The sequence below is a fragment of the Lichenostomus cassidix genome, chromosome 17 (assembly GCF_008360975.1).
Source record: "Lichenostomus cassidix isolate B80296 chromosome 17, HeHo_3.0, whole genome shotgun sequence".
In the NCBI taxonomy this organism is placed as follows: domain Eukaryota; kingdom Metazoa; phylum Chordata; class Aves; order Passeriformes; family Meliphagidae; genus Lichenostomus; species Lichenostomus cassidix.
The window spans coordinates 743,844-768,936 of NC_139497.1; the positions used below are offsets into that span (position 1 = coordinate 743,844).

At 43.9% G+C, this 25,093-nt stretch overlaps 1 protein-coding gene across 2 annotated transcripts in view; it reads left to right on the top strand.

Moving 5' to 3' along the window:
• Positions 1–25,093, top strand: part of MAPKAP1 (MAPK associated protein 1) — a 78,845-nt gene that overhangs the window by 45,647 nt on the left and 8,105 nt on the right. Inside the window, exons 8-10 of one of the 2 annotated variants that reach the window (XM_085076661.1) lie at positions 12,019–12,126; positions 16,815–16,955; positions 21,666–21,803. In XM_085076661.1, coding sequence (XP_084932787.1) covers positions 12,019–12,126; positions 16,815–16,955; positions 21,666–21,803 — 387 coding nt within the window. The remainder of the gene's footprint in view (positions 1–12,018; positions 12,127–16,814; positions 16,956–21,665; positions 21,804–25,093) is intronic. The other variant, XM_085076662.1, reaches the window with a different exon arrangement.

Genomic DNA, 25,093 nt, shown 5'->3' on the forward strand with positions numbered 1-25,093 from the left:
TCTCCTCATTCAGCAATGTTTCCTTTAAAGCTGATTGGTTTGATTTTTAAAAAGTTGTTACCAAAAATAGACTGAATGTGTTTATTTAAAGTTTTTTGAAAGGTTTAATAAAACTGAAATGCCTGTGAGCTTTTTTGCCTGTCTCCAATGGGCTCCAGATGAGCCTTTTCAGGACAAATTAGTTTATTACATTACAGCTGATGCTGTTTTCAGGCCTTGGTAGAAGCTGTTGGTTTCTGACTTCTTTTCACCTCTGACTTACAGGACATTTTTCAGACTGGTCCTAAATTGGTAGGAAAATGTAAACCTGGTTTGGCTGCTGTGGATGAGGAAAATTTGAGGAATCCCTGTGGTACAGTTGGGAAAGGTTTGTTCAGCATGACCAGGTCTAAAACACTAGACTAGTTTTCTCTAAGTACTTTATTCAGCCAGGAGAGATTATTTGTTACAGCAAGATCCAGGTAAGTAGGAGACAGAAGTGGGCTACAACCTTTGCTTCACAGAAAGGGGCCTGAAAAAACAGAACCAATACTCTGACTGTGCGTAGCTCTATTAAGATAAAATTATTGCAAACTGCTCAAACTATTTCATGTTCCTTGCAATTCTCCTTTCTTAGCGTCTCAAGGCTTTTGCCGTATGAACTCTGACCGTTTTTAAGTAATGATATTTGAGTCAGGCAAGGGGAAATGCAGGTGGTGAAATACCTGGAGAGAGCTGCAGTCCCAAGTACATTCCTAGAGGCTGTGGTTGTCCTGCAGCAGGGCTGTGGGACTTGGTGACCTGTCACACCACAGGGCTTAATGGGAACACTGGATCCTCTCCTGCCACCAAATAACCAACTGGGAGAAGTACATGGGAATGGCTGCAAGTTAGGCAAAAGCCTGCAACAACCAGTCAGTGCTGCATACTGGAGAAGATAAATCTGCAGAGGAAATCGTTGAGGCAGATGTTTAATTAGTTGGAGCCAGGCTGGATAAATCAGGATAGGAGCTGTCTATGCAGATATGCCGGTGTGCCTTCCCTTCCTCTGGGCTGGTGTCACTGGCTTTAAAAACAAACTGTTCTTTTTGCTGAGGAAAGAAGCAGCAGAAAGAGTCATATAACCTCTCGCTTACTGTAATGGATTCCCCTGTGTACACTCATAAAATAGAAAATGTAATTGATGTTTTCTTATGGTAATGAAAACTAACGAAGTCGAATACTTTATCATCAATTTGTTTAACCTATTGCGTGCTCAGCAGCGTGTATTGCACAGGCATGTTTTATGGGAGGGCTGGAAATAAAACACTGCTGGCTGTGGGATGAGCTTCTAGGGGAGACTGGTCTAATCCAGGAGGGACCACCTTGAGGGGGGCTCAGGGGCACTGCTGATGTTAGAGGGTCTTCTGAAAAGAGCACAAATGGGAGAGAAATAGCCCAAGGTTGGGGTGATGCTCCAGCCACGGCGAGCTGGGAGCTCCATCAGTGCCACAGGGTCCTGGCTGGGCATGGCAGGGGCCTGGCAGTGCTCAGGTGATGGGATAAAGGCCCTTGGAGACCCCCAGTGTCCATAAGTAGTTTAAGGATTGTTTTGTGTAATCCTGCCATGCCTACCTCTCCTTGGGAGTGTTTATTTGAGCACTTCAACAGCCCATGGTGTAAATATAAAATCTCTCTGCAGTGTGGCAGATCTGCAGAACGGAGCTCACATGCTGGAGATCGGGAGCATAAGAACTTCCTGTTCTCCTTGAATTTATCAGTGCAAATGTCAGATATGGTGCTTTCTGGATTTTGAGCAGCTCTAATAACCGAGTCCTGAAAAGCTGTTTTAGAAGGTGAGATTTGGGTGTTTTAGTACTTGGTATAATTCTGCTCCCCAGAGATCAGTAACAGTCTTAACTTCTGGAGCAGGTAGCTGTTAGACCTGCTTGAAAATCCCACCCTGGGGCTTGGCAGAGGAGGTTTTGTAGGTGCTACAGATCATGTTGCAGAACTGTAAAACACCATTACCCCGAGAACTTGATTTGCTTTCCTGGGAAATTATTTTCCTGTTCAATCAGACTGGTGTGTGTGTTTCTGCTGGTCTTACTTTCACCAATACTCATGTGTTACCCCGTTAACGTGTAAGAAATTTGGGTTGTGGTAGCTGTGCATTTCAAATCCTGTGTTTTAGGAAGGCTCAGCTGGACCAAGGCAGGCACAGCTTTTCCAAGATGGAACACAGGCTGTGCTCTGATCCCACGGCTCAGCTGAGGCTGACAGCAGCCCACAGTGTGCAGCAGGCAAGGAGATCTTATCGGGCTTTTTATATCTGCACCAAAGCCTGTGTTCAATATTCCCTATAAAATATGTTTGCGTGGATTACGATTTTAAGAACATAAGAAAGATGATGACTTCATCCTTGATACTTCATGTATCTCGATGCCATGGTGATTCTCAAATTAAATATGGGCAGGAACTATATGTATACTTGGAAGTTATCTCCCTGCCTGTGAGCTGTCTCATTCCTGCTGCTCTTCAACAAACACATTCCCTGGGATGCCAGTTGCCTTCTCCTCCAGAGCTTGACTGAATGGACTATAAATACTAATGTAAAGTAAATAACAATGCAGAGAGAATGTGTGCAGAAGCTTTGTTTTCAAACAAATTAAGCATCGATGTCAGTATATAAAAACTGAATGTTCTTAGAAGGAGATGAGAGACAAAACTAAACATAAAAAGCTGAAATGGTGGAATAATCCTGCCTGTTCCTAGTCTGTGCCAGCCCCTCTTCATTTGAAATTTCTAGTGAACAGAGGAGTCTCCTCTGATTAATCTTGTCTGATTTTAAGTAGAAATTCTTTGCAGGGTGAACATGCTACTGATTATTATTTAATAGCTGCCTCCGACTGCAAACATCCCCAGACCAGAAAGGCTCAGTCCTTTTAAGAACAAAATGCTCTACAAGTTTAATTGTTATAAACAAAACCTTCTGCCAACATTGCACAGACGTGACCTGTATTTTCCGTAGGTTAGAGGGAGAGTTATTAGCTCAGTGTTCTGTGAGTTTGGAGAAAGATTAATACTTTTTCGATAAATGAAAACAGCTGCTTTGCAATAACATTCAAGTCCCTAACAGCTGTCAACCAGTGCTTTTTGCATTCTTTAAAATGTGTAAAGTGACCAAAAATAGTCTAAAATAATCTTCCTGGTCTGTTTAAGTGTATTATTCCACTGCGACAGGAAGCTGAATAATAAGAAAAGAGAAAGATGCAAGAAACAGGGATAGGACTTAAAGATAAAAGTCTCCATATCATATTTTAGTCTCTATAGCAGAATCAGAGGAATTACAGCCTGCCAAGGCCAGGGAAAAGAGCCTTTTCCATCCCCAGGTACCTGGGAGCACAGCCTGTTACAGACCCAGCTTTTGTGGTGGTTGATTATTCCCACGTTTTAGATTTGTTCACACGGAGTTTAGGTTACCCCTTGGAACCTGGAGACTCTCAGATTAAGAGTTCTGCTTGGGGCTCATCTTTGAGGAGCAGCTGGGGAGGAGAGATCTGAGTTGTGTTTGAAAATTCAGTTTCTGATGTGTCAGTGTTAGCACCACATTTCATGACGTAAATGTTCCAAAACTGCTGCTGTGGAGGAGCTGTGGGTCTTGCTGGGGTTTTCCTTCCTCATCCTACCTTGTTAGTGGGAGAGTAGGACAGAAAAATGTCTGTAAAGGGAGGTGTGTGAGTGTATTTTGATTGCACATATATGTATTTATTCATACATGTAGAAAAGGAGAATTAAAAAGATAAAAGAAACTATGTAAAGCCACAGCCCTGTGATTAAAGCACTTTCAACAGATGAACTACAGTTAGAATAAACTGTCATTAAAGTTTGATACTGTCATGGAATGATGGTAACTGAGGAGTTTAAATTTAAAAGTAAATATGTTCGAGTAGGCGATGCATATGTTTGCTCTGACTCTTTCTGGGATGGAAGCCCCAGCATCTGTGACAGTGAAGAGCCAATTAATTTGTGTTTCCTTGTGTTCACACTCGTGCTTTTCTGCTTAATGGTAGTTGTGAGTTTCTCTGGCTCTGAGTGCTTTGTTTTGGATCATTACAGCATCCCTGCAGAGCCTGGTGCCCGGGTTATGAATGGCTTTACCTGGAAATACTTCAGCAATCCTGGCTTTCCTCACATTAAGCTGTTTTATCAGCAGGATTTGCATTACTGAGAGCACCAATATCTGCAGAGCCCCGGTCAGGTCCCTCCAAGGCATGAGGGGGGCACACAGCCCCTCTGTCCCAGCACTGTCCCCACTGTCCCAGCACTGTCCCCACTGTCCCAGCACTGTCCCCTCTGCCCCAGCACAGTCCCCTCTGTCCCAGCGCTGTCCCCTCTGTCCTAGCACTGTCCCAGCACTGTCCCCACTGTCCCAGTGCCATGCTGGCTCAGGAGCTGCCTGGCTCCTGCAGGCTCAGCACCCTGTGCCAGCATTCCCAGAGCTGAGCTTGGCTCTGCTGCTTGCTGCTCCCAGCCAGGAGCTGATCCAGGAAGGGGAAAAGCTGCTCACTGCTTGTTTTTTAGGGAATTTCCTGCAGCAGGATGGGTGAGCAGGGTGAGCCCCTCAAGGGGTGATGGAACTGCTGGGAATGATTTCCTTCTGCCTCCAAACCACAGCTCTGCTCTGCAGTGAGGATGATTTATTCCACTCACCCTTTCTCCCCAGCCTGCTGACGCTGAGCAGACCCTGGTGTGCTGGGGGACAGGGATGTCAGGAAAAAAGTTCGTGAATAGTTGGTGAGAACAGCAATGGCTACTTAGCCCTGTGCCTTGGGCTGGTGTGGGGCTGGATATCAGCCTGGATGGGTAAGAAGAATTTTTCATGCTCAGCCTCTGAAATGAAAGTGAGCTTAAAATAAAATCTGTATATTGGATTTCTGCTGTAGGTGCTTTACGTTACAGATCAAATATGATGATTTTGTCTCAGCTTTATTTAGAGCTACACACTGCTAATGCAAAAAGGTAGCAATTAAGTAAAACCCTTCTGTTGATGCTGTGCACAGCCCAGGTTGCTGCTGGCCGTGCTGCACATTTGCTGTTCCCCAGAAAAGCAATTCAGAAATGAAGTGTTTGTTTCTTTTTAAGGGGCTTTTGACTAAATTCTTTAATTTCACTGGCTGTCAAGGTAGTGTTAAGTAAAATAGGTTTGAACTGCTGTAGTTTTTGTGTACTGGACTAGATGTCAGAAACCTTTGCCATCACTGGAAATTCTGTCACTCTGAATTTACTATCTGTTTCCCACAGCTGAATTCCTGAGCAGTGTGATTTAACACCTTGGCTCTCCATCAACCGGGCCTGGCATTTATTTGAATGCATTACACCACTGGTTTCCATAAACTATTTTACAATTGTTTCATATAAATGACTGTTTATTTCTACAAAAACCATCTGTATTTCTGTGGAGAGCGGCAGATAACTGTGTGTAAAATTCAGTAATGTCACAACAGTGCAAGTTAAGGAAAAACAGATTGGACTAGAAAAAAACCTCTCATGCTTGTGCGTAATGTTAAAAGTTTGTTTTCACTATTTAAATATCTTTATTTGTTAACAAGTATTTGCATTTGTAATGATAAAATCTTTATTCCACTTCAGAGGTGTTGAGGGGCTTTGGGGATTTTTAGCAGATAAACAGATTTAAGATGTCCTCACAGCAGCAGGATTGGAGATGTAAACATTCTGCTCTGCAGCCAGTTCCTCTCACACTGTTTACATATTTTCTGTTGTTTTATTGTCATTGCCAAGCAAACAATGGAATCCTGCCCCTTCTGTCATGCTCTAAGAAAAATCCCACAGAAGGAGGCCTGAGTCCTCTCCCTGTTCCCACTTTCTCTCTGCAGTGCATTGATCCTGCTGCTCCCTCAGCCCTTTTTATTTATGGTCCATTGCTCCCCCCTGACCAGGGTGTGCCCAGCATCCATGTGGAGCCAGGGCTCCCTGAGCCTCCCCAGGGGAATGAGGAGCTGCCTCGCTTTCCCTCCTCCCAGCCAGCACCCAAGGAGCCTCCACACTGAGCTATTTTAATTCCTCCATCTGCTGCCCATGTGCTGGCAGAGGGAACACTGGAATCCAGCAGTCTTACACTTAGCACGACTGATACTTTCTGACAGACTATTTGAAATGATAGAAATACATAAATCTCCTCTTTTTTATGACCTTGTAATAGCTGCAACATATTTCCAGCAAATATTTTCTATAGCAATAATAAAAAAGCGATAACAAAAAAATAAATATAAATATAGTTTAAACTCAAGCGGAATCACGCTTGCAAAGCCCAGGGATGGAGCAGCGAAGCAATAAATCACAAATCCTTGTGAAAGGAGGGACTTGGAAAGGAAAGTCCCACATGCATCAGTGTTAAGTGTTTATCAACGGGGGTTTTTTGACTGCTCTCCTGTCTTCTGCCTGTGGACAGTGCTCAGGCACAGCTCCATTCCCTTTTGCTTGTTCCCTCCTGCCCAGCATCTGTCGCCGTGGCTCTTCAGCTGTGCCTGCCTCACTGTCCACATTTCTGACATTTTCTTTCTTATTTTCTTTGTTGTTTTTTTTCCTTTGTTATTTCCTTTCCAGAGAAGCTGTGGCTGCCCCTGGATCCCTGGCAGTGTCCAAGGCCAGGTTGGACAGGGCTTGGAGCAGCCTGGGATAGTGCAAGGTGTCCCTGCCATGGCAGGGGAAGGGACTGGATGAGCTTTAAGGTTCCCTTCTGCCCTGACCCATCCTGTGGTTCTGTGGTTCTTGGCTGCCCTGTGAGCAGCAGGAGTGCAGAGGTGTGCAGGTCAGCTCTGAGATGTGCCCCCAACACCATATTTATATTTAGGTGTTGCTCACAGCAGCTGCTCTCAGGGTGGGAGGTAGCAGAGCTTGGTGGAAGGAGTTCAAGGACAGAGCACTTGACCTGGGCTTTCTCACCAGGCAAACTGTGAAATTGTGACACAAACCCATAGCAAGGAGCAGAATTAATGGATGACATGAGAGCAAATGCAATATGCAGGGCAAACACAGGCATGGCTCTGGCAGAGCAGCACCAAGCAGGCTGAGAGGGAGCCAGAGACCATCTCAGTGGGATGGTGGGTTTTCCATGGCATGCTTAGATTTCCGAAAAAGATTTGACAAAGGCTCATAAAGCAATTAAGCTGTCACAGGATGAGAAGGAGGATCCTCACATGGATTAATAATTGATTAAAAGACAGGAAACAAAGAATAGGAATAATGGCCCTCGGTGATTAGTAACTAGGTTACTGGTGGAGCTCCAGTGGAACTGGTGGAACCTGCATTGTTCATTAATGTGGGGCATGGAAAGGATGTGAATGCTGATGTGACAAAATGTGCTGTTGATACAAAAGGGGTAAGAATAGTGCAAATAAAAGCTGTCTGTGAAGCACTGCAGAGGTATCCACAGTGCTGAGTGACAGGACAATAAAATGAGAGAGGGAATTCAGTGTCAATGAGTACAAAATAATATACATGCTGAAAAGCAACTGTAACTATATGTGTACAATGATGGGCTCTAATTACCTTCCATCAGTCAAGAGAAGTATCCAGCATCATCATGGCTAGTTCTCTGAACACTTCAGCTCCATGTAGGAGCAGGCAGAAAGACAAATGGAACATCCAGAATTAGGTCCATAAATCCCAACCTACCCACATCTTAATTGCTATATTTTGTCTCAAAAAAGAGAAGTGAAGAGATGCAGAAAGGGATGAGCATGAAAATGCATCAGGCACGTGAAATGAGGAGCAGATGCCAAGGAGGGAAGGGCTTTTCTAGTGTGCAAAAGGCAGAACTGGGTACAAGAGGTGTCTGTGAAGTGCAGGTGGTGGGGACAGTGAACTGGGAAGGTTTCATCCTGGTAATTCAGAGACACGAGCTGCTCACCCCAAATATTGGGGTGGCAATGGCTCTTTGGAACAAAAGGAATTCTTTTCCTCACACATAAGTGTAATAAATTCAGGCAGTAAATGTCATGGAAATGGGAAATTCAAAAGTGTTTTGGACAAATGCACCAACTGTAAAGGGAGCAGCAACAGCTGACAGTTAGCACAGGTGGAACTGGGGTGCTGGTGAGAATTATGGGAGCTCTTGCAGGTGAAGAGAGGGAAACACAGGCATAGGGATGTGTTTTGTTGCAGAGACTAATGCTGTAAAATATAGGCTCAGTGTTCAACAATTTGGGGGCTTTTGTTGATACTGGTCTTTTTAGTTTAGGCTTGACAAGTCCACAAACATTAACTATTCTTTCTATAATGCTTATTTCACCCTAGTAACTAGTTTGGAGATGGAGAGGGCTTTGGTTGGGGTTTTGTTTAAAGCCTGGTTCCCTGTTGCAGTGTTAGTATTGTTTATTGTGCAGATTCACCCCTGACCGTAGCATTCTTCATTGCTATTGAAAGTTAATGGGGGAAAAATTGCATTCCAAACATTTGAACCCGTAGTAGCCATGGCTGAACTTAGTTGATCTCTGGTGATCGGTTCAATTTAGTTACGATTTTTAGCCATTAGGCTGGGGCTGAATGATGGTGATTTGGTTGAGGCCAAATGTCTGCAGAAAATTGGCTGTTTGATAAGAGCCCTGTTATCAGAGGGGGATACTTTCTCATTTACATTTAGATGAGTATTGATTATTTATTTACTCAGAGAAGTGAGATTCGTTCCCAATCTTATCTCTCTAGTCTCTGCTTGTCAGCAGAAAGAGAGAGAGAGCTCCTGACAACAGCCCAAGATAACAGCACTTTGTAGTGGAGATAAAAGTTGGAATGGGCCTTTTTCTAGTCTTGACTGAAAGGATAAGTTTTAAAAATTAGAACTGATGGGTCATGCTTTCAAAAGCCCTTTCTGAAGGCTTTGCAGCTTAAATGGCAACAGAATTGGTTTGTTGATACGTGGGTGGCCATTCCCTGCTGCTAGGGGGATGCTTAATTTGATTATAGGGTGGATTCTTCCCAGGCATCTTCGTGTGTGTACAAGAAGCTGTGGGTCCTGGGGTCTGATTCCTTGTTTTTAATTCCTGATGAACATTCCTGTCTCGAAAGGGGTGACTTGAAATAGCCAAGTGGGTATCTGTGGACAGAATCCATGGTGAGAGTGGTTGAACAGTGATTTAGATGGAAGGGATGTGTGTGATGGAGAATCATCCACAGGTGGGGTGTGGAGCCCTGGGAGCTGCTATCAGCAGCAGAGCTTGGCTTGGGGCACTGGCAAGGACAGTCCATGCCAGGATTTTAAAGGTTTATTTTACAACTGCATTGAACATTTGCATGAGATTGCAGAAATCCATAAAATCCATCTTTGGTATTGCCACTTGAAATTTTGTTGAAATTCACAGAGCTGAATTCCATTAGGAGAACATTAAATTATCCAATATTCCTACTACAATGACATCATTTGAACTTGTGAGAGAAGCCTGGTAGTAAAACTCCTCCACAGACTCAGCCTAACATTCTTCATCTGTTGGGAAGCAGAGGTCAGGTAAATGTGGACAGATATTTAAAGCAAAATTGAAGAGTAGATACTCTAAAAATCCATTTACATTTTTTTATTAATTTCTCAGTATTTTTTTATTAATTTCTCACTATTTTCTGTTTTTAAGGAGCTATCCATAAGGCAGGTTGACCTGGTTCCTGCTCTGGAGCTCTATTTCCCTGCTTTATTAGCAGAGTTAATACAGGCTTGATGCAAACTGGATAAAAGAATTTACCTGATCACAGAATTCTCAAGCTGCTCCAGATAAAAATGATCCTTTGCCACTGCCTGGTGGTGCTGAGGTGATCCCTGATGGCTCTGCAGGGCTCAGCAGCATGGGGAGTTTCTGCTGTGGGTGATGTGCTTTGGAGTGGATCCAGCTGGTGGCATTGGATCCACACAGAGGGACAGCCAGCCCTGCCTGCATTTAACCTTTCCCTGGTGTCCATTCACCCTGAGATGATTGTGAGGCTTTGGAAGTTGGTGTTTTTTGCTGCTCTGCTGCTGGGAGGCACCAGGCGAGGCTGGGGCTGCCTCTGCACCACACTCAGCTCCAAGGGGGGAATCTCACTCCTCCCTCTGCTCTGGTTTTCCATATTTTGGGGTGGGAGCAGGCGAGGCTGCATGGGAACACGAGTTGGGGCACAGCAGAGGCACTGGAATTCAGAGCTCCCAGTCCTGGTGATGCTGAGGCTCTCTCTGCTGGGGGAGCACTCAGAGCAGGGCTTTGGGACTGGCTACCCACAGCACAGAGTTCAGATGGGAGCCAGCAGTTCCCTTGGATGTAGCTTGGGAATCTGTGGAAGGTGCTTGGAATGAACAGAAATTGGGTTTTGCTGTTGCTGGTCCTGTTCTTAAACCTACACCAGATTTTAAATCCAAATTGATTTACTGCTTTGAGATTTGTTTCAATTCAGTATATTTTGCTTCTCCCTAACAAGCAGGCCTCTGTTTATTTAATTTGTTTTAAATTTAAATTGTTAATCACATTTCCAGTAGCTGGGAGAGGAGCAGTAATGGTGCTGGGTCTGTTTGCCTTTCTTTGTGCTGCACTGAGATGTCTCTGCTGCTTTTCGAGTGTGGTTTGCACTGCAGATGCCTCAGCAGCTCCTCGTGCCATCCCTGGTTGTGCTGGGCAGGATGAGAGCTGCTGGGTCTCCCCCTGTTTCCTGCAAAAAGCCTGGCACTGTGTCTGCTTTATTATTATATTATTTGGAATAAGGGGTGTCCATAATGCTCCACTCGAGGGGAAAACACGCCTGGGTCAAGCAGTGAGTGCTTCACGTGGCTTTGGGGAGATGGAATGAGAGGCTGTAATTGAAATTCTGCTGCAGTAAATTTAAAATTAATTGGCTAACAAATTCCATTCCTTAGGCATGCCATCCGAGGCTGAAAGACTTAATTTTTTTATATATTTTAAATATTTCATCATATATGCTCATAATTCAAAGTCAGCAAACAGTCAGAAATCTTTTAAGTACTGGTGAAGAGGGAATAGATTTCATTATTTCAGTACAAGGGTTTTTTTTACTTTGAGACCTGGTTAAAGGTGCTTTGAATCACTTAAGATTTTTCAGGAATCTGTTTAGGTTATTTTACTGGATTAAATACCATTATATACTGGATTGTCATATTTACTGAATTATACACCAATGTGTTCTGGTTTTGTTCCAGTTAAGGCATGTAATTTAAGGATCCATTCAGCTAAAAGATTATTTTTTAAATGGCCTGGGTTTTGTAAAAACAGTTTTTTATATATTTTCTCTAGTTGTAAAACAGCTTTTTAAGTGGTATTGTCTTTCCCTTGGGGATTTGGTTGGGGAAGAAAGAAGTTGGCACCTGAATCTTGAAGATCTGCTGTTAAAATGTGAAAATAATTCATTCAAAGCAGCAGCATCTGTCCCTCTGCGTGATGCAGCTCGGTGGTAATAGTGCACAGAAGTCCGGAGAAAGCTAAAATCCACCTCTTGGGGAGCTGCCTGCTCCATGCAGCCCTGGAGCTGTGGCACATTGTCCCAGGCCAGCCCTGGTCAGTGTGAGAGCAGCCTGACCCCCTGCCCAGGTGGGTTTCACTCCAAATCCATTCACAAGGAAGGGCTGATTTCCTTCCCAGGTATTTCCCAGTGCCCTGTGCAGCAAGAGGGATGGGCAGCAGGGAGCAAACACAGGGAGCTCCTTCCCTCTGCAAAGATGCCCAGAAAATCCCCCTGGATGTTCCCCAAGGTCTGAGCAAGAGTTTCTCTCCCCAGGCCACCCTCCTGTCCCGCAGCACAGGCAGGGGGTTTGCTGCAGGCTCACCTGGTGTAGGAACAACGTGGGAGAGTTGCACAGGGTTTGTCAGCTCTCACTGGGGAAAGCTGAACACAACAGGAATGTGTTGTTTCCCTCCACACCATTCTCCCCCCTCTGACAGACCAAGAGCTCTGAGACATCAACACCCACCTGCCGTGCTCTGGGCTGCGAGAAACCTCGTGTTAGTTGAACGTGCTAAGCCATCACTTTGTTAGAAAACAGATGATTTTACAAGTTACTTTATGTTTCAGGTCCTCAGTATCGGCTGGAGAAGCAGAGTGAACCTAATGTCCCAGTAGATTTAGACTGTACCTTGGAGAGCCAGAGCACTTTGGAATTCTGCCTTGTCCGGGAGAACAGTATGTTTCCCCTTTTCACTTTTGCTCTTGTAAACTGCTTAAACTCACATAAGTTATGTATTTTGGAACACAAGCTGTACTGTCTGGGCAAGTACATTTTGACGAGACTCTCTGTCCTGAGGCACTTCTTCGTGGTGCCAAAACAATATTCCAGAGGGAAATGATGGATTTCATACCTTTAGTAAATAGTCTGCATCCTGTTTATCACTTCATGATTAATCTTTTGCTGTTAAACTCTGCTCTGTAAAGTTATGACCAACCCTGAAAAACACGAAATATGAACCTGTCTGTGCTGCAGACATTGCTCAGTGAGTCGAGGGGTTGGTCTGCAGGGTGTTGGGGCTGTCAGAGGCACCAGGGTTTTCTAATAAAATTTAAAGAAATTAGCCATGCAGAAGTAACTAGAGCAGTTGATGATTTTTGAAGTGCCAGACAAATAATCTTCTCTCCAGCTATGCTCAAATATTTTTATTCTATTACTGTTTTAATGGTCCTAATATTTATTTTCTGATTTATTTCTTTACATGAAATGACATGAAACTTTAAAAAAAAGACACTTAACATTGATTTGTGTTTGTTCTCCATGGCATTTTGGCCCATTCTTCATTCTTTTCCACAGCCATGCTCTCAGTTTTGGGGTTCTTTCATTCCATTTGGTGTAAAAATGTTGATTGTACTAATAAGTAAAACCCGTCCTGCTCTCAGCCAAGCACACTGCACAGAGCCATAGTAAGAGCCTGTTTCAAGTAGTAGAAGAGTTTTTTTCTTTCTGTGCAAAGGTTAAACCTTTCCACTGATGCTTTTTGACCACAGCAGCTGTGTCTTACCCAGAATGGCAGCAGAGCATCCCCAAAGCTCCTCCTGGTCCCAGCAGAGAGCAGCAGCCTCTGCTCCCTTAGGGAACAGCAGAAGTGAGACAAAGCTCCACGAGCTGCTGGGGCTGAGATTAACACTCACAGCTTTGCCTGCTGCTCCCAAAATATTTCTGCTTCTCCTGGTTCATTTCTGCATAAAATGGTTCTGAGAAACTAGGAGAGACCTTGGCAGGAGGGAGCAGGGGGGCTGAGGAAATGGAGCAATTCTGACCTCACTAATCGAGTTGTGCTCTTCCACAAGCCAGAATTCTCCGACGTCTGCATCCCACCTATTATTTTTGTATTGATTTTTAATCTATGAAACGATGCACACTAGTCATACTTTCATGGGTTTTGCATGTGATTTAAAATAACATTTTTTAAACTCAGGCTCTGTAATTAAAAGAATACTATATATACTGCATTTTTAATGTATTTTCATCATCTGTGGAGGAATCCAGGCTGTGGCATGTAGCTGTATCTCCTGCTCTCATGAGTGACTGGGTTCAGGTTGCACCATTGCTTAAAGAGTAAATCTGTTGTAAGTTTACAAGTGGTGTAGCAGGAGGCAGTTGGTCTGCTCTGCTGCAGGAGAGCCTCAGCAGCCTTGGCTCAATAAATGTCAGTCGCAGTGTTGAGGGGGCACTTTTCCCTTCTCCTGAAGTCCTGCACAGTCAGAAAGTAGATTTTGGGGTGCTTAGGAGCTATTTTTTGGCATGACATTAAAATAGAAATATTGACAGTTTTGCACTATTAATAAACTAATGGCTTGGCAATCCTGTCATCAAACTGAAATACTCACGTTGTGCATTCTGTCTTGATTTGCAATACTTTTAGCTTTGATATGCCAGTCAGGAAAAACTCTGTTGTAACAGCTATTACTTGTAAATGTGCTCTTCACAGTCTCAGAGTAATTTGTAAATATATATATGGATGATGCCAAGCATCTGCTGGGAGAAGAGCAGCCACGTTCCTTTGGGCAAAGAGAAAGTTTATATTTCAGGGTATTAAACGAAACAAAAACTTTCCATTATTAAGAAATATGTATGGAGAAATCCCCTTTCCATCCAGCATTTACTAATAGCATTCAGGCTAATAAACTGCTTCCAGTGTGCAGAACTTTTAACTTGCACAAAGATTTATCTTTAAACTGAAAGCTGCACTTTGTAATGTGAAATGCCTTTATGTGTGGTAGCAAGCCGTTCATGGCTAATTTAGTTTTATTCTTGCCATCTTACTTCTGGAAAGTTCCTCTTTCTCATTTTATCATTAGATAGTAATTAGTATTCAAGGGAAATTGGTCTTAATATATTAAAATTGGTTTAGTGCCTTTAGACCTATAGCAAAGCCAATGTCTTATTGGAAAATGTAATTGGGGACTCTGTGTATGTAATTAATTGTATTGCAATTAAGAACTTTCATTAAGCAATATTCTAGTACATTAAAGTAATAAGGGACATTTTTGCAGTGCAGTTAACTTTGTATTTTGTTGTTTTATCGAGGAAATACAGGTTCACTTGCTCTTGAATAGGCTGCATATGACATTTCAATATTCTGGTATTCCTAATGTGTCATTTTTATCTGTCCTCCGGTGCTGGCAGGGGTCCCTGTCAGAGGAAGCTCCTGGTTTAGCTGAGTCCCCGTAGGAGGAAGCTTCTGGTTTAGCTTCTGCCTTGTTCCCAGCTCATGGATCTGGTGCTGTTGTTCCACTGCTGTTGGTCTCATTTGAAAATCAGGGTTTTCGATTGGCCCAAGTGACCAATTTCACTCTGTTTCACAGGGGTTCAGGTCTGTCCTGGGGGCTGTGTGGGCAGCCCAGGGTCAGATGGAGGGGTCAGTTCTGCCATGGCAGGGCTCCTGTCCCAGCACAGGGTGGGGACAGGGCTGTGGGGACATCCCAGTGGTTTGCAGCATGGAGGAGAGTCCTGGCTGGCTCTAGTAGCAGGGCAGCAGTGCCATTGCCATCCTCCTGCCTCACTTCCAGGCACAGCCACAGCACAGTCTTTCCAGATGCTTTTAAGTGCACCAAAAAGTTTGACATATCTCAGTGTATCTTTGGAGTAGTGCAGCATGAGGGTTTGACATGATACATTATGATAATCCATGGTATAGAGACATTAACACAGGGGTCTGTGACAAAATGCATTGTAATGTCTCGGAAGGAGCCATTACAATTTATCTTGTCATTCTGGAGCATGGAGTGGTTGCAGTGCTAAGATGGCTCTGCATAAATTCACATGGAGACTGTTTAATTTGATTTTTGGAATCCTTTCAAGTCGAGTGGCACAGCCCAATTTGTAGCTTAACCCTTCAGTGTCCCATTTCCCAAAGGAAGGTCCATGGTGCGTGGGGAGAGCAGCACTGGGAAAGCTGTGGTGGAAGTCTGGGACATGAGAATCTCCTCTTTGTGCTCTCCATGTGGTTTTGGACTCATTGCACAGCCCATGCTCACGTTGCTTTGGCACAGACAGGAAAGATGCTTATCATAAGTGACATTATGGAATTAGCAGGGAAACAAGGGAACACAGCAGAAGTGCTCCTGCTCAGGGGGTTCTCTTCTCTTCTGCCACCTGCACTTGTCCTGCTGATGGACACAACTCCAGCAGCTTCCCATGCTGCAGCAAGGAGTGTGTCCAGCAGCTCTCCAGCTCCCTGTCCAAAGGGATTCTGCTCCTCTATCCACAGTCTGTGTCAGAGACTTGTGTCAGAGGGTTCTCCTCCCCAGAGCCACAGCCTGTCCTGGCAAACCATCCACTTGTCACTGGAACTGAACCATGGAAACCCACCACAGCTTCCCTACAATCCCTGAACCCATGGGAATGTAAATCCCAGTGAGAAAGGTCAGCACAGGAAGTGTTACTGGTGAGGCTGCTCCAACAATACAAATCTCGAGCAAAATTAATACTGAAAAATCTGACAAGTTGGTACCTGCTTTGCTGGAGCTTTAAGATCTGTACTAAAACTCCATCATCTCATCTTCCCGTTATTAAAATTTCAGCAAAATATAAAGTTTTCATTAATCTCCTGCAGCAAATTTAGTTCTCTGAACTGGCAGTTGGTTCAGCTTTTAGGACTACATTAGCCAGGATATTAAACAAAACGTGTCATTCCTCAGGATCTTCTGTAAGAAGCTAAATCAGTTTTCAAACATATTTATGCCACTTTATCTACCAGTTTCTGAATGATCATTTCTAGCTGAGGTGCTTTATTAGCAGCTGGCATTGAAATTACTCTGTGCAATTATATATCACATTATAGTAATGTTGAAATTGGTGTTAATCCAACGTCATAAAACGTAAAAAATCTTTAAAGTAGTGTTATATTTTTTCAGTAATTGGCATTTTGGCTTAATGAGTTGTTGCCTTTTATAAAGGCAGTACCTGCAGTGGTAATGAGAATACTAATCAGTAAATAAAGTACAGCTTCACATCAGAGTCCCCAGGGTGCTGCTGGCACATGGGAGATGTGTGCTAGTGCTGGCATCCAGGGTGGCACCTCTGGGGACAGACTGGGCACTTCTGGGGACAGACTGGGCACTTCTGGCCCCATCCCTGGGCTCCTTCCCGGGTGACAGGCATGGGTGCCCAGCAGGGATTCCTGCTCTCCAGGGCTGCCTCGCCACCTGGGAAGCACTGCTGGGATGGTGTGCTGCTCTTCCTGTGGCCACAAATGTCTGTCCTCATGGCCTTAGTGCCTTGCTGATTTTGTCCTGGGATGGAGGGTGAAATTTCCTGCTCCCAGAGCCACGGAGCTGAGCGTTCAGTGTTCCCTGAGCCAGCTGGGCGTACGCCGTGTGCCAAAGCTCTCCTTCAGGACTGTGGCCTTGTTTTGCAGGTTCAAGAGGAGAAGAGGTCTCGGAGGAGGATCCCCAGATCGATATTGCCACGGTGCAGGACATGCTCAGCAGCCACCATTACAAGTCCTTCAAAGTCAGCATGATCCACCGGCTGCGGTTCACCACGGACGTGCAGTTAGGTAAATCAGTCGAGCAGAACGGAGCTGCTCCAACCCTTGGCTGTGTCTAACAGCTGCCTGGCCATCTCAGGCCATTTCAGAGCACTCATTATCACCTTGGTCCATTTTCTCACAGAGCATTTGAAAGTGCTGCTGGCATTTCAGCAGTTAAAAATATCGCTTTCAGTTGAAAATGCTTCAGTATTTTTATTATCCCCAATCAGTTGCACATGTTGCCTCTGAACGAAGGCCATTATTTAATGACCTCGTCTCTTTTTTTCAGTCTAGGCTTCCTAATGGAAAGCTTCTTGCCAACTGTTTTGTTATTTTTAAATGAGGCTTTGCAAAATTGGGAATTATTGGGTTTTTCCTTTTCTGAGACTGAAAGAGTTTAACGACCTAGTGGAAACTTGAGGTGGAACAAAATAAACGAGCATTCTCTAAAGGTTTTATATTGTCCTTATTGGCTTGCTGAATGCTTTTGAAAACCCGAAGGCCAAGGGCTGACAGAATCCTGAATTATAAAAGCCCCATTACTGTTTTAAAATGATTGAATGGCTTTTTATCTTTGTGTTTAAATTGTGAAAATTTGATTAATGATGCATTGGTAGGTGACCTGTGACATTCCTGCAAATACTTCCATAAAGAAACGATTCAGCAGTAAGATATTAAGTGCCATAATGTTTACAAAATACATTTATTCTGTGGAATTCAGTAGAATTGTTAAACTATACCAACTCCTGTATTATTGTCAGTACAGTCTCTTCATTCTTCCATCCTGAAGCACATGTAAGAGTCTGTAAAATTCTCACCGAAGAGGCTTTTTTGGTTTATTTTGAGCTGTCTAGTTAAGGCAGGATTTATCTGCTGGTGCTGCAGCAGGGCAGTGCTGGGCATGTTGGCTGCGTTTGAGCAAACTCTCGGGGTGTGATAGTTTGCTTCCAGTGAAGTTTGACTCACTGTATCTGGGAAGTGTCAGAAATGAGAGCTTGAAAAGGTCATGACAGATCACTAAAGATAAATGGTTAAGGGAGAAGAGCTGTTAAATGAAACAAATGGCTTAACTTGTGCAGCAGTGGAGGAGCTGACCCTGCCCAGTGCTGTAAGGACCATAAAATTTCCCTTTTATAACAATCTGTGAACTTGTGTGATTTTGATGGCAGTGCACTGACAATGGGGTTTTGTAATCTTTTTTTTTTTTTTAATCAAAGAAAACCCCAGCAGAGTGTTCAAAGCTTAAGCAAATGTAGAAAATCAAAATCTTTTGATAAATTCAGAGTAAGTTGCTGGGGTTTCTCCTGAATTTTTTTGAGATGTTAGAAGAGCAGTGCTGGTAAAATAAAGACGGAGAGGCTGTTTGTGTTTGGGCTGATGAGTGTTACATGTTACCTGTGAGTGACAGACTGCCTTTTCCTCCCTGAAAAGGAAAAAACAGGAGCTGATTTTTTGTCTTTGCTCACAGTGAGTGGTCTGGAAGCTGTTTTCCAGCAGTTTGGTGATTGTCAGTTGCAAAGACTTCTTTGCAGCATTTTTGGGCATCAGTTCTACCTAGCAGGCACAGCAAAGCAAGGATGTTTGAGGAGCCCAAGAGCCCCAGGTCATTCCTCTGCTCCTTGGTGGCTGACCAGTGGTGCAGGGGCTGTGCAGTAGTGCATCACACTTTTTGAAATGTTTCAGCTGTTTTGAGGCCTGATCATTGAATTTGAGACAAGGTTTATGAAAAATGTGGGAGTAAGTTTGGTTTTCTGTACGCTGTGCATAGCTCTGTGGTAAAAGGTGATATGTGGATGGCCATGGGAGGAATGCCCAGGGCTCTGAGTGATGGGGTTATTGCATTTAAGGTGTCAGTTTAAGGTCTGGGGTTTGTGTTTCAGCCCATATCACAGAGTAATGCACACACAGCAGCACTCTCAGCAGTTTTACAAAGGCTCCATCGAGTTGTGGAGGAATAAGACACATTTACTTGTGTATTACATTAGCAGAACTAACAGGAGACTATTGTCTGGGAAAACAACTGCTGGAAAGAATTTCAGAACAGGGGGGGCAGTTGCAGACCCCAACAAAGGGAGCAAGAACAGAACAGTGTTACTAGACCCATACATTGATGGCATTTCTTTTGACTGAATGAATGAATTTAAAAAATAGTGGAAGAAGCATTTTTACTTGGGTTTTGAGTATGAATGATTTGTGCTGCGAGACAGAGACTGCAGAAGCCACAGACACAATACTGTTTTGATTTTAGGTTTCAACACATCCAGATTGTGAGAACAATAACACAAAAAAGACAACATTCTTTGTCAATGTGCTCTCTGGATGTGGGTGAGCTTGAGCCAGCGATGTCAAGATACAGAAATAATGGATGAAGTATACAGCAACAATTTGCAGATAAAAATAATAGAAGTTAAAGTGTATTTTACATGATAAAAAAAAGATGAAAGAGGAGGAAGTCTGTTCCATCTGAGATGGTTACAAAATGGTGAAGTAGCCTCTGCTGAGAAGATTGATGCAATGGGGAGTGACCTTGGCTTGGAGCAGGAGCTGGTGATGTATGTATGAGCATCTCGCTGCTAAATGGACCCAGATTTGTAGCACTAATATACATGGAAGCCCAGAACCAAACTCAGGATGGCAATAAATCAACAGCCACTTTGGGTGTCATTTCTGGTTTATATTCCACTATTGTTCTATCACTTTAATTCATGTCACTATCATCTGTTCATCTGGAACAGTTTTATATAATTTTCCAGTGGAGTTACCTGACAAATCCTATCAAATTAACAAGGTGCATTAACAGTATTGATTGACTGTGAATTCTAAAGTTGCAGGACCAAACGGTGATATTTATTTGGGGATATTTTTAGGGGTGATGCTCTTAGAGGAAGGGATGAGGAACAGCCCTCACACACAAAGAATTTGCACCTTTATTTTTAGAGCTTCCCTTGACGTTTTTTTTAAGTGAGAAAATAAGACTTTGTATCATCAACTTCCATATTTTCCTGAAACTACAGCAAATACCATTTGGAATAGTGCACCGTTACAGTGAAATACCAACACCAATTTTACATAATCTGTCCAAAATTAAATCACAAACCAAAATGGGCTCCAGATACAGCCTCAGCCTACTCAAATTAGTGAGTTCCAGCAGCCTGGGTGTTAATTGGACTCTTGATACAATGCTTAATTGAAATGTGATCTCTGTGAAGTGACACATTTAATGACAAAGCGCATTGCTGGATTCATGGGGTTTTCCCATAACCTGTCACAGGGTGGGTGAGGCTGACCTGGGCTTGGGTCAGAGCAAGATCTCCCCACAGGCTCCTGCCTCCTTGGCTCTGGAGTTGCTCAGTGTCCAAACGGTTGTGATTTGCAAATTCAGACATGACCAGGTTTTAAGAAATACTGAGTTAATTTTGGAGGGCCTGGGAGAGTCGTGCATGTGTGGCATCTTCCCTCTATTTTGTCACATCTCACAGAAGTTCCTTATCAGCTTCTTTAGAGTTTTCTTGTGCTTCAGATGAGCCAAACGGGATGTGTCTGAAAGAGTCAGAGTCAGAACTCTCAGCGGGGAGAAAGGTCTCTTCTGTTTTTACAGAAAAGGAAGAGTTAAATGATACTTAAATATTTTTTCCTGCATTGCTTCCTTTGTGAATGTCTCATTCACTTCACCCTGTAATTCATGACTGAAGACACCTAATTGTTTCTGAGGCTCTGCACACCTAGATGTAAAAAGCTGCCTGGGAAGTTTGTTCAGCTGTGTCAGCAGCTCCTGGACTGGTTCCAGCAGGATGCTCTTGCCCTCTGCCCTGGAGTGGCCTCACCTTGAGCACTGTGTGCAGTTTTGGGTACTGCAATGAAAAAAAGACATTAAGCCATTAGAGAGCATCCAAAGGAAGCCATGAGAACAGGGAAGGGTCTGGAGGGGAAGTCTTGTGAGAAGCAGATGAGGACACTTTGTTTGTTCAGCCTGGAGGAGGCTGAGGTCAGAGCTCATTGTGGACTTCAGCATCCTCATGAGAGGAAGCACAGGGGCAGGTAGCAATCTCTTTGCTCTCGTGACAGTGACAGGACTCGAGGAAATAGCTGAAGCTGAGTCAGGGGACATTTAGGTTGGATATCAAGAGAAGGGTTTTTGTCCAGAGCAGGGCTGGGCTCTGGAACAGGCTCCCCTGGAAAGTGATCACAGCACCAAGCCTGCCTGAGTTCAAGGGACATTCGGACAATTCTCTGAGGCCCAGGGTGGGATTCTTGGGGTGTCCCTAAGGGCCAGGAATTGGACTTGGTGATCCTGATGGGTTCGTTCCAGCTCAGCATATTCTGAGTCTCTGGTTCTATTACTGTGTGATTCTATGTCTGCTGTACAGCAGATGGAGTGGGGCCAGTGGTGATAGTGTCTGTTACACAGAGCAGTGGTGGCTGCAAAACCAGCACTATCTCCTATAAATTTCGCAGCTCATGTAGCTGCTGCTTCCAGAAGAGCTCCGTATGCATTTGGAAGAATTTTTTCTGTGATATTTCTTTCTTTTGGTATGCTTATGCAGGAGAATAAAATGCAGATTATCAATGCAGTTTGATAACCATTTGCTTCTGGTTTCAAAAGCTCCTGTGCTTTCAGAAAGCCCAGAAGGGCAATATACCTTCAGCCCATTTAAGATTTATAAAGTGTGTCAAACGGCTGATATGAAATCGGTTAAACAGATCACTGTTGTGGCTCTCTATTCTTTCTCATCTCAGGTATTTCTGGAGACAAGGTAGAGATAGACCCTGTTACTAATCAGAAGGCCAGCACTAAGTTTTGGATTAAGCAGAAACCCATTTCAATCGATTCTGAACTCCTCTGTGCCTGTGACCTTGCGGAAGAAAAAAGCCCAAGTGAGTAGTCCTTTTTATTTATGTTCTCTCTTCTCTGCCTCCCTAGATGTGCTCGATGTCCAAAGAATTATTGCTACCATGTCCTTTTCTTTCTATAGGTGTATTTTATTCATTACAGGATGTTTTTAATCTGACTCAATTCTGTTATAGAGAACACAGCATAAACAGACACACATTTTACGAGTGTCCTTTGATGCTGCTCTCAGCTAATGGCATCACTCAGTGTTTCTTGCTCACTGTCACACCAAAGGAGCACAGGCTCTGCCCAGCTGTCTCCAGCCCTGCAGCACAGCCAGCAAATCCATGTTTCAACATAATTGCCATTTTTTTGAACTTTTTAACTTCCAGACTTTTTAACTTCCAAATGTCTCTGGTGCAGCTGAGGATCTTGGACATACAGTAAGTGTCAACTCAGTCTGAATTTGCCTCAACCGTGGCTGCAGGGTCACTGGGATTGAAAGTGCTGCTCTGGGCATTCTGTTCTGTAGTGGTGGCTGGGCCAGGATGGCAGTGACAGCCAGGTCTGGGGACAGGCTGGGCATCCCAGCTCAGTCATCACCAGAGGTCAGAGCTGGCTCTGCAGAGTGCAACTTCAAAAGCAAGGGCTTCTGCTTGTTGTGTCAGTAGAGTAATGAGAGTCTCTATCTGGAAAATTTGTTTTAAAAAGCACAGGATGGGCCCTGGGGGAATTGGGCAATGGCTCCCAATGGGGCCAAAATGGAACTGTCTACTATCAAAAAGTGACTGCAGTTCAAAAGCTCAGATGGATTTTATTGCACTTGTGCCTCTGCAGGGTAGTGAGATGCTGGTATTAAGTACTTATCTGCAAGGTGACAGAGAGGGAGAATTACGTGATACATATTTACAGAGGTAATGATCTGTTGAATTCTCTTGGAAGAGTAAATTTATGGCTGCCACAGATTTTATCAGCAATTATTGAACTATATCCTTCTCCCCTTCATTACCCCTTCCTACTCCATGTTCTTGGTCTAGTCATTGTCTTCCTTTTCTGTCTCTCCATCAAGATTTCATGGTCCTTGGGTAGGCACAATCCCAAGTGGAAGCTTCCCCAGTGACCTGGTAGTCTGAAACATGTGAGGATTTTGTGTGCAGTGCAAGGAGCAGTTTGTGCTGGTGAACAGTCACACCTCTGCCTCAAGCCACATTTCACTGCAAATGCAAACATCTGAGAGGATAAAAACATAAAAGGAGGCTGTGTTTGGAGAGCTGACATGGAAGCTGAGGTTTCCACTGCTGCCAGCACACCAGAGCACAATCCCTGGAACTCAGACCCTGTCCTGCCAGGATGGGGCTCTCCAGCCCCAGAGGCAGCACCTGCTCCTGTGGAAATTATGTTTGTACCCAAATCTTGCCAACCCAGGAATTTCAACCCCCAAATAGAACCCAGGTGCAGAAAGGCAGTAGCTGCATGTGGGGACCATTGAGGAAAGAATCACAGTGGCTTTGGAGAGGACACTGGCAGGTGGCAACAAAAGCAACCATTACAGTACTGAGGGGTTTATTTGCATGTTTTCGTGTACATCTTAAACTTCTCCTGCTAAATAATTGTTCAGCACAGTTCCAAAAGGAGAAAATACTTCCTCCTGAAATCACTGACCTTTTCCCAACTCACTAAAGATGTTCCAAAAGTCATTATTTTAGGCCAGCAGAAAAGACTTTTAGTGTGACATCTCAGAATGATGCATTTTGGGGAACTGAACAGCAGATCAGTATCTCTTGAATTTTAAATGGAAAAAAGTTATTTTAGTAGCATAAAGGAATGAAACTCACTGTATTTCACAAGTTTTGTCTGTGATTTTTATCAGCACCGTGATGTATGTTTGTAGCAGAGTTTACATCAAAAATTATTCTTGGATCTTTCTTGAATGAATTATTGCAAAGAGAGGCTGAGTACAGATAAGGTCTTTGAGTTCTGCAATATATTTTGTCTTCATGTTTTTATCTCTTGTAACACAAACATGCTCCATCTCCTCTTTCAGAAGTGCTCATGCTTGTCCCAGGCTCTGGGTTTGGGGCTTCCTTCCCTCTCCAGGCAGCACAGTGGGGTCAGAGCCCAGCTGAGCTCTGCTTCACTGGGCTGAGCTCTTGTACCTCTGCAGAGGTGAAGGGTTTGCTCCAAATGTGACTCTGCTTTCCAGCAAGGGGGCATTGGGAGTGGAGGCTGAGTGCTGGGAGCAGCATAACAGTGCAGTGTTCTTCAGCTTGCTCTGAACTGGGCTGGGCAGCAAAGCTTTAGTGGCACTTTGGTGTGTGTGAAAGGACTCAACAGCTCCAGAGATGATGTGGTGGGAATATTGATGGACAGCTCAGAGCTGTTCTGGACAGGCTGAGTTTTCCTGTGCTGTGAGTTCACAGAACTCCGAGCTGCCTTCAGTGAGGACAGAAAATGAAAACAGAAAGCTCTGGCATCTCATTTGCCATCAGTGGGGGGTTTGTAGGCAGGGATGGCTGATGATTTTTGTTTGCCCTTGTAGTAGCCCTGGGTCAGAATTTGAAGTTTTATTTGTAAATTAAATCAGACTCCCTGGATTTAGACTGAGGGAAGAGGTAATGGCCCTGCTGGCTTGCTCCGCTGCCATTAGAACCTGACAACACTGGGCACAAATGTCTTCTTTAAATCAGTTTCAGCCTGATTATCACGAGAGATTCTGAATGTTTTGAGTCTTGAAAGGAAGCATCCTATCATGGAGAAATAAGATTTAAGCCTTAATAAAGTAGTTGTCATTTTTATAGCTGAAAAGAGCTTTGTATCTCAATTAAGTGTACATAATATAAAGTCTTAAGGAAGCAACATAATATGTTTAATACAATTATATCCCTTTGCAATAGTGTAATTTAAAGGAAATCTGATTCTGGTAATGTCTCTTACATTACTTGGACAGGGGAGAAACTTCAGTGTCACTGCCCACTGCCTGTGCAGTGCTCTGTGGTCCGAGTGGCCGTGATGGATGTTCAGGGCTGCTGGGCACTGGCTGAGCCAGGGAGGGAGTGTGGAGCCCAGGGCAGCCCTATGCCAATGTGCCTGATCAGCCTGCCCTGGGCTTCCCCCATTCATCTGTGCTTTACACTGCAGAAATTGGATTTATTTGATCATTTACCTGAAACACTGAAGCAACATTCTCTGTGATCCTTTATCTGCCTTTTTTTTGTTTTCATAAAGCAGAGACATCTCAGTTGCTTTGTCAAAACACCCTCCCTATGAAGGTAAGTCTAAACAAAGGTGTTCCATAGGTCATGGAGTACATGGGTAACTTCAGTTTGTGATTTAA